General features: G+C 47.0%; 1 protein-coding gene across 3 annotated transcripts; it reads left to right on the top strand.

The window, feature by feature from the left end:
* The first annotated feature begins 85 nt into the window (after positions 1 to 85).
* On the top strand, positions 86 to 9,102 carry LOC133403806 (zinc finger and BTB domain-containing protein 5). Of its 3 annotated transcripts, none has more exons than XM_061679090.1 (4): positions 86 to 995; positions 1,183 to 1,399; positions 1,788 to 2,582; positions 6,179 to 9,102. In XM_061679090.1, exons 2-4 carry the CDS (start codon positions 1,190 to 1,192, stop codon positions 7,325 to 7,327), a joined length of 2,154 nt encoding a protein of 717 aa, XP_061535074.1. In that variant the 5' UTR covers positions 86 to 995; positions 1,183 to 1,189; the 3' UTR covers positions 7,328 to 9,102. The 3 variants fall into 3 exon arrangements, with proteins under 3 accessions (XP_061535074.1, XP_061535075.1, XP_061535076.1); XM_061679091.1 differs by having other exon boundaries at positions 86 to 945; XM_061679092.1 differs by having other exon boundaries at positions 86 to 819.
* Positions 9,103 to 9,219: the final 117 nt, after the last annotated feature.

Genomic DNA, 9,219 nt, shown 5'->3' on the forward strand with positions numbered 1-9,219 from the left:
TGACACCTAGCGGTCGATCGCTGAAGTGCGGCTGCAGACAGACACAATTGCCTCAGCGAGGTCAATGAGCACAGCGCCGCCCTGCGAGTCTGGTTGGGAAAATCCGTCTGAGTAGGACAATGAAGTAGAATGAGTGCATACTTGATTTTAGAATACACAGGTCCGTAGCGATCTGTTTTAAGAGTAGCTGGTTTGTGTAAGAGTCCGCCTGGGCGAAACTACGAGCCGCCGAGGACGTAATCGTGAACAAGAGCCACTTGGCTCTCTCGCCCCCACAAGGCAGGAAGGCAGGCTGCCTTTTCGCTACGAGCCAAATCAAATCCCGGGGGGGGGGGGGGACGTGGATCGCGGCGGACCGGCAAAGATCTTGGAAGCAGCTTGGGCGACATTGAACTCTCCGAGACGCATCGAGGCGGCTGACTGAATGCTTCTCCTCCCGTCATTGTGTTGACAATTAGCCGGGCAATTAGCCAGCTAACTTTAGCCTCGCCAGGGCCCCAATTGTGCTGCTGCTGTTTCATCCAGCCTTTGACTGTGCCAGCCGGTACTTGAAAATATACCTCGCGTCACATGCAATGTTCGCTGTGTCTGTCGCTAAACTGAGCAGTTCTCTCTCTCTCTCTCTCTCTCTCTCTCTCTCTCTCTCTCTCTCTCTCTCTCTCTCTCTCTCTCTCTCTCTCTCTCTCTCTCTCTCTCTCTCTCTCTCCCCCCCCCCCTGTGCGTGTGCGTGCGCGCGCACCACAACGGACTCGCTAGCTGTCGCGCCTTTAAAGCATCGGCACTCCTGCGACAAAGCTGTCGTCCAACTGATGCTGTCAGGTGCAGTTTATACCGAATAAGACTCATCTGGAATGGCCACGTGCCTTTTGTGGGTTATATTGCCATATATGAGGACAAGTATCGGGGCGCTTGGCCGTCACACTTGAGGAGATTGAACTGCAAATGGTCAAGTCGTCTTTTTGAGTATTCATCCACTGGTGCATTTTACATTTTGAGTGCGTATAGGTACAGCATGTATGAATGTAATCATCAAATATGTAACTCTGGGCTTGAAAGTGATGGGGAAAAAAAGTGCCTCCCATTTGCATTTGACAAATGGTGACTGACTTTCAAACAAGACAACACTAAATTAAGCTGACCGGATTGGCTCACTCCATTAACCTGTTGATATCTTATCGTCAGGAGGACTATGGACTTTCCGAGCCACTTTGAGCAGATCTTCCGGCAGCTCAACTATCAGAGGATGCACGGTCAGCTGTGCGATTGTGTCATCGCGGTGGGCGCCCGACATTTCAAGGCCCATCGCTCCGTGCTGGCAGCCTGCAGCACCCACTTCAGAGCCTTGTTCACGGTCGCAGACGGGGACGGCGGCATGAATATGATCCAGCTGGACAGCGAGGTGAGAACCCCCGTGGTACGTACTGCGGTAGCGCCGCGTTCCATCGCAAGGCTGTCGACCGAGTTCACTTTCAACGACGCTGGTCACAGAATATCCAAAATTCAAGTCCTTTTCCCACAAAAAGTAAACCCATAGAAATGGTTGACAGTCCTATCAGCGGGGATGGACGCAGAAAGTAGAAACCTACTGCACATTCCTCAGCATAAAGCAAAACGTGCCGAATTCTTCCTTTCAAGATTGCTAAATTGAGGTCTACTTAGGTTACGGTAACAGTTTTATGTCCAACATTTGGATGACGTTGAAGGCGTATTTCTCTTGAGAATTTGAGCTTTCAGGCATCCGACTTTGCCGGTTCCAGGCAAGCCAACGACATGTCGTGCGTTTGCAGGTGGTGACAGCGGAGGCGTTTGCCGCCCTGGTGGACATGATGTACACGTCCACGCTAATGCTGGGGGAGAGCAACGTGATGGACGTCCTGCTGGCCGCCTCCCATCTGCACCTCAACAATGTGGTCAAAGCCTGCAAACACTACCTGACCACACGAACCCTGCCCATGTCCCCTTCGGGTGACAGAGCCCCGCCTCACCGCCAGCAAGAGCAGCAGAGGCACAGGCAGCACGCGGCAGCTTTGGTGAACCCCGCTTTAGCCGCCGATGCTAACCTGGCCGCAACTGCCGCCACCTCAAAGTTGCAGCGCTCCTTCTTGCTGCAGCAGCTCGGCCTTAGCTTGGTGAGCTCCGCTTTAGGCGGCATGGAGGACGACGGCTTGGGCGGCAGAGCGGCGGAACAGAGAGACTCGTTCCCTATTCGCCGCTTCCACAAGCGCAAAGCCTCACCGGGCCTATCGGAGGAGAGGCCCAGACAGAGGCAGCGGCCGTCTGCCCCGAACTTGGGATTACTTTCGGAAGAGGGGGGGAACGCAGACCGAGTGGAAGGAGCGCTCCTCTCGCCGGACTCCCACAAGATGGGGGACGACTCCAAACTGGACGCGAGCATGCTACGCGCCCCTCAGGACGATCCTCAGATGCCGAGCCAGTCGGACGGCGGGCGGTGTGAGGGGGACGCCGCGGGGATGACGCAGGGAGGGGTGGGCAAGGAGGAGGACATGGAGGATGACGACCGCAAGACCAACAGAGTCAAGATCAAATCGGGAAGCGAGGAAGAGGAGGAGGCAGAACAGAAGGTACGTTTTGTGGTCGAGTGCAGAGGATTGTTCAGATCAAGACTCTGATTAAAAACGTAGTTCCTAACCACGACCTAAACTTACCGTGAATTGCGATTGCAGTGAGATAGGAAGGAATCATAATGAACCAAGCAGACATTGACGACAAAGCCTCTATAAAATGTGTGCTTGCGTGATGATAAAGTCCACAGCGTTTTAATTGGACAATCAATTCCGTGGTAAATTGTTCTAATTTGGATCAAGAGCATAATTTGAATTGCAGTCCCTTGTGACGCGTGAACTTGTGATTGAGAAGGCCTAAGAACTCAACCGAGTACTTCAATAACGCCGAACGTATCATGTGGTACATGAGTTTTTGAGCCTTCCTCGTGAGCAGTGTGACAATTTTTTCCATGAAAACCCCGATGTATACAATTTAGGTACATGCAGTGCACGGATAATCCACCGGGGGCAGTAATTTGCCCACGAGAGGGGTTTCCAGCGATGCTACAAGATCGCCGTTACGAAGGAACGAGACACGGGTGGTTTCTCCAGAAGAACTTTGTCAATTCTGAAAAAATTAAGGTAAGAAAAACATTCACATTTTTGGTGAAACATCAATAGGAACAATTACCGGGTCGATGCAATAATGTATCAAATTTGATATTGTCATTTTATTGTATTTCATGCATTATACATAACACCAAGCAATAAACATTAATTTATTTTTTTTTCAAGTCAACTAATTAAATGTTGAAATGACATTTGGTACATTTTGAACATCTTGCTGTATCACGAAGATTGATGACTAGTTGGGTGTTGTACGACTGCTAGTAACTTTCTTTTGCTTACTGATTTTCACCCAAAAAAAAACAGACCAGTTCAAGGAAAAAATACACAATCTTTTTTTTGTGTGTGTTTTTAGATGGCCAAAAAAATACAGTGCTGAAGATGCTCTGAAGAGGATTCTGGATGGGAATATAAGTGACGTAGAGCCAGTTCGGTGAAGATGATGATGATGATGAGGAGGAAGGGACTCCTACTGCAAGGATTGGGGAAAACCCAGATAGTGATGATGACCAAGGCCCAGAAGTTCCAGAAGAGGACACAATAAAACAAAAGGACAAAAACCCAAAGCAGTCGGCAAGGGGCAAAGTGAAAAGGAAGGAGTATCGGTGGAAAAGAAAACAGTTTGAACCTCCATCTGTTGCGTTTGTGGAATGTATTGAGAAAGACTCCGAAGAGAGGCTTGACTGGACATCATATAAGTATTTCAAAGATTTTGTGACTGAGGAAATGCTACAGGAAATTGCAGAAGAAACAAACTTGGGCAGAAAAATGGAAAGTCAGTGAACACAAATGCCCAAGAAATGGAGCAAGTTCTGGGTATGTACATGCACATGAGGTTAGTACAGATGCCCAACGCACGAGCTTACTGGGAGATGGAGACGAGGTACCCCCGAGTTTGTGACGTGATGTCACTGGGTCGATTCCTGAATTTGGTGGTGCTGATTCACTTTCAGGACAACCTCAACGTGTGTGAAGATGCAAAAAAAGATAAAGTGTGGAAACTCAGGCCATGGTTAGAGAAACTACGCCAACGCTTTCTTTGCATACCTCCTGAAGAATGTCACGCTGTTGACGAAAACCCCCACAAAGAGAAATGTGATCTTGGTGCTACAGGAGATGTTGTCCTGAAAATGACCTCAACCCTTCCAGCAGGAAAAAAATCAAAAATCTTTCCATCAGTTCCATTGGTGGAGCACTTGAAACAAAGAGGAATCTACTTCATAGGCACAGTCAGAATGAACAGGGTGAAGAACTGTCAACTGATGGATGAGAAGGAACTGAAGACAAAGGGAAGAGGGTCTCTGGATTTCAGAGTAAACCAGGAAGATAACAGTATCGTGAGATGGTATGACAACAAAGCAGTGAAACTGCTCTCTTCTTTTGTTGGCATTGAACCACTGGGCAGTGTGAAGCGTTGGGATCGGAAAGCCAAAACCTACGTCATGGTTCCCAGACCAGACATCGTTGACACATACAAAGAGGTTCATGGGAGGCGTTGACCTTCTTGAGATGCTATCTGCACTGTACAAGTTCAGCTTCAGATCCCGAAGATGGTACGTCTACATTTGGTGGCACACCGTTACAGTGGCCGTAATCAATGGATGCATCCGCTACAGAAGAGACCTGGAGAAACTGCAGCCCAGGCAGAAACCCCTGTCCCTGCGAAGGTTTCAGGCTTCTGTTGGCACCGCCCTCACGAGCGCAGGAAAGGTCAAAAAGTGTGGCAGACCACTGTCCTCTCCAGAAGCACCGCCAACCCCTCCCCGCAAGAGGAAAATCACAGAAGCGGCCTTGATCATTTCCCAACATGGGAAACCCGACAGAGACACTGCCTAGGCCACTTTGCCCACGTGTACTGTGAGAGATGCAGAGTGCATCTTTGTGTGAACAAGGGCAGAAACTGTTTTCAGGCCTACCGCCATGCAAAATAAAAAGCTTGTGAACTGCAAAATGACTAAAAAGAACTGAAATGTTATGTCTTCCAGACTTCCACCCTGATTTTCTCATTGCCTTTTTATGTTTGGAATTAGGCGGCACGGTGGGCGACTGGTTAGCACATCTGCCTCACAGTTCTCAGGACCGGGGTTCAAATCCCAGCCTCGCCTGTGTGGCATTTGCATGTTCTCCCCGTGCCTGCGTGGCTTTTCTCCGGGCACTCCGCTTGCCTCCCACATCCCAGAAACATGCGAGCCAGGTTGATTGGAGACTCCAAATTGCCCGTAGGTGTGAATGTGAGTGCGAATGGTCGTTTGGTTCGATGTGCCCTGCGATTGTCTGGCGACCATTTCAGGGTGTACCCCGCCTCTCGCCCGAAGTTAGCTGGGATCGGCTCCAGGATCAAGCGGTACAGAAAATGGATGGATGGATGGATGTTTGGAATTACCAATTCGTTGGATTTGTTTGTGTTTTATGTTGTTGGCTGTTCAAGAAAAAAGAATCTTCGAGCATTGTTACCCGATGTATCAAATATGGTACAAATTGAAACTCATGTATGGGAATTGATATTTGAAAAAAATATTTTGTTTGTTTGTTCAGAAGGACCAATAAAGGCTCCCGTTTCAAAGAATTGGAATTTTCTGTCAATTTACAGGGCCACCAGGGACCTTTAAAAACAATACTTAAAATTAGCAATGAATAGATTTTTGTTTTCTTTTCACTTCAATCAGATGTACAGTATTCAAATCGTAAATGCATGTGCACACACATTTGTCTTTTTAAATTCTTTTAATCGTGTAAAGCACATTGAGTTACCTTGTGTAGAAAATGTGCAATATATATAAATATGTAAGTATATATAAATAAATTTGCTTCACTTTACTTTTTTTTTTTGACAGACGACCAGGTCTCATTTTCAGAAATTTCCACTCCAAAAAAAAAAAAAAAAAAAAGTTTTTAACTCTGATAAAAGTCTTAAGGTACGCTGTATCTATGTATGTATGTATGTGCTATAGCTACATCACTGACATATATTTGTAATAAGCTGTAAAATGGTGATTGAGAAGATTTCCTTTCACGTGAATGTCCACTGCTCGTCTGGTCTCCCTCAGGTTCTGGTCAAACAAGAGCCGCTGAGCTCGCCCGAGCCCGCGGACGAAATCAGCGACGTGACGTCGCAGGCTGAAGGCAGCGACCCGGCCGAGCCGGCGAGCCAGGAGGAAGAGGAGAAAGTGGAGCCGAGTCCCGAGAGCAGCGACCGCAGCTTCGCCTCGGAACCGCAGCCCAGCTCCGACTCGCTGCTGCGGTCCGGCTCCCAGCTTCTGCTCAAGAGCGGCATGGGAGGAGGCGGGGGAGGCTTTGCTTGTAGTAACGCCTTAAACGGCAAACCTGATTTTACTATTTCCAGCTTCGTCGGCCCAAAGAATTTTGGGAGCGGCACCGGGGTCTTGATGGGTGGAGAGGATGATCTTCCCAACACCACCACTGGTGATGCTGTTGCTCATAACTTCCTGTTGAGGCAAGAGGCTTCTGGACCGTCCGGTTCTGCCCCATCCACTTTGCTACAGTCCAGTCCAGGCAGCAGTGAAGGCCGCACCCGTTTCGGAAACAACTTACAGGCTGATTCCCTCTTCCTTCATCCCCTTCGTGACACTTATGGGAACGCCGGAGGAAGTAGGGGTAGTGGAGGGTGTGGAGGAGTTGATCCATTTGGTTTGGACTTCCAGCGCTCCAACCTGGGGTTCCACTCCGTGGAGCGACCTCCACGGGGTGCCAGTGGAGCCACGCCCACCGTCCTGAGCTACCCCGGCTTCAGGCGCATGGCCCCAAAGATCAGCGACAGCGTGGGGCGGGACGAGGGCGGCGCCCCCCAGGACTCCGCCTCTTCCTCGTCCAGCCTGGTGCGCCCCATGCTCCTCAGCGAGTCTTCGGGGTACGACGTGGCGGGCGGTAGGCCCACCTCCCTCCCGCCTCAGCTGACTCGAGCCTCTGCGGACGTGCTGTCCAAGTGCAAGAAGGCTTTGTCGGAGCACAACGTCTTGGTGGTGGAGGGCGCGCGCAAATACGCCTGCAAGATCTGCTGTAAAACCTTCCTGACGCTGACCGACTGCAAGAAACACATCCGAGTGCACACGGGAGAGAAGCCCTACGCGTGCCTCAAGTGCGGCAAACGTTTCAGCCAATCGTCACACCTCTACAAGCATTCAAAGACCACCTGTCTTCGCTGGCAGAACAGCAACATGTCCAACGCCCTCCTCTAATAGCGTGTGTCGTTCCCACGAAGGATGCTCGAAGCCAGTCTTAATCCCGGAGCACCGAGAATGGTGGTGGCCAGTTTTGTCTTCAACTAAGTTAGCTAAGGACATGATAATGTCAAAGCATGTCTGGTGAAATGTCATGTTTATTGGCCTATTAAGTTACACGGTGTTGATACGTAGTGGAGCTTTACGTGCAACCCAGAGACTTGAGCAAACGGTGAATTACGTCATCGATTAAATCAACTGAACCCCAACTCGAGGGCCGAGGGGATGGATTTGCGCCTTTGACTTTTGAATTTGCTGATGGGACTTTAACCCTTGGCTACCACAGAAGTGCACCTGTCCGGTAAAAAGTGTGGTATCTTGCATCCAGCCTTTAGTTTAGGAAATATTATCACAGTTCACTGGAAAAGGCAAAATGCCCTTTATTTTGCATTTCGAAGGATGACTAGACTCTCTAGCCTTAATTGTTACTGACGGGGAATGAAAGTAAAGCGAGGTCAGCGTTGCGTGAAAGAAAACTGCCATCCGGCAAGATTTCAGAAATTTAAATATCGAGCATTTGTGGATCAAGATAGCAATTTTGTTTGTTTCTTTGTTTTTCCTCTCGCCGATAAAGTCAGCGTATTCGTTTAGTGTACTTCATTCAGCGCTTTTAAACGTGTCTTATGCGACTCACATTGTGCATGTGTTACACTGACAAATCATTGCTTTTCTAGCAAATAAGAGTGATTCGCTTTTTAAATTATATAACTTTTAAGGTGGGCGATTTGAAGTGTTCTATTCAGCCCACTTTTGTGACCTTTAAAAAAAAAAAGAGAGAGAGAAACATTGACCTTTCGTGCTTTTGCGCCAATTATGTGTTAATGAATGTGACCGATTGACTAATCATCCAAGGCTGCTTGTTGCTTGTCCAACGTTCAAATCACGGAACCTTATTAAAGATGCCAGAAGTCTGGCAGGTTGTAAATAGGAGCGGACTTGTTTGGTCGAAATCATATTCGTGCAGTGTTACGTAAGTGAACTGAAATGGGGGTGGAACTTTATTTGAAAAAAGCTGTTGTTCTTTTTTGTATCACTGAACACTGTGAGAATCACACAATTATTCCTGTTCAGCACCTTATTTGTACTGGAGTCATTATCATGAATGTGTTCCTACGAGAACTGAATTTGAAACATCAAAAGCGCTCTAAAAAGTATCTGAAACACACTCTAAAACAGTTAGAAAACATGAAAGTGCTATATTCAGCCACAAAATGTTTTAATATAATATTTCCCTATATTTTTTACTGATTTTTAAGTTTTTTTTTTTTTTTTTTTTTTTTTTTTTAAAATAGCAAAACTCATGGGAACAAATGTGAATTTTAGTTCACAACAATTGTTGAATGAATTGTGTGAACCAGCTCCAGTTGAACTGTTTACCAACATAAGTCACATAATGAATAACTTTTCATGCTTGTTTGTGTGATGCTCTTCTTGTAAACATGGGCTATTCTCTTGATTTCTTTGGATTCTTATTGTCTACAATCAAAAATAACTGGTTAGTAGTGATAGACCTCTTTGTTTGTGTCGCTCATGTTGAACTTCTTCATTCAAGCGCCAAAGTAGTGATGTCTGTTACGTAAGAAAATGTATTCTTAGCTTTAGCATCAACAGAAAAAGGCCAAAATTGATTATTCCTGTTGCTGCCTTATGCATTTTTTTGCAAACTGTCAGGGTTTTTTGTGTTAAGAGGACCAAGTTTTTGTTGAATGTATTGTCCATTCAGTTGTACATGCACAGGGAATTAAAAAAAAAAAAAAAAAAAAGAAATTTAGTCGTATGTGATATTTTCCCATGAACAACTTTTCGATAAAAAAAATACTAATATGGGCTGCTGCTTCATTTAGGTTTGA

The sequence above is a fragment of the Phycodurus eques genome, chromosome 6, assembly GCF_024500275.1.
Source record: "Phycodurus eques isolate BA_2022a chromosome 6, UOR_Pequ_1.1, whole genome shotgun sequence".
Lineage (NCBI taxonomy): Eukaryota > Metazoa > Chordata > Actinopteri > Syngnathiformes > Syngnathidae > Phycodurus > Phycodurus eques.

Bases quoted from the DNA above. Each gene is read 5' to 3' on its own strand.
- LOC133403806 (XM_061679090.1), top strand. From the start codon at position 1,190: ATGGACTTTCCGAGCCACTTTGAGCAGATCTTCCGGCAGCTCAACTAT. The intron at 1,400-1,787 runs GTGAGAACCCCC...GTGCGTTTGCAG, and splicing joins TGATCCAGCTGGACAGCGAG to GTGGTGACAGCGGAGGCGTT. The intron at 2,583-6,178 runs GTACGTTTTGTG...GGTCTCCCTCAG, and splicing joins AGGAGGAGGCAGAACAGAAG to GTTCTGGTCAAACAAGAGCC.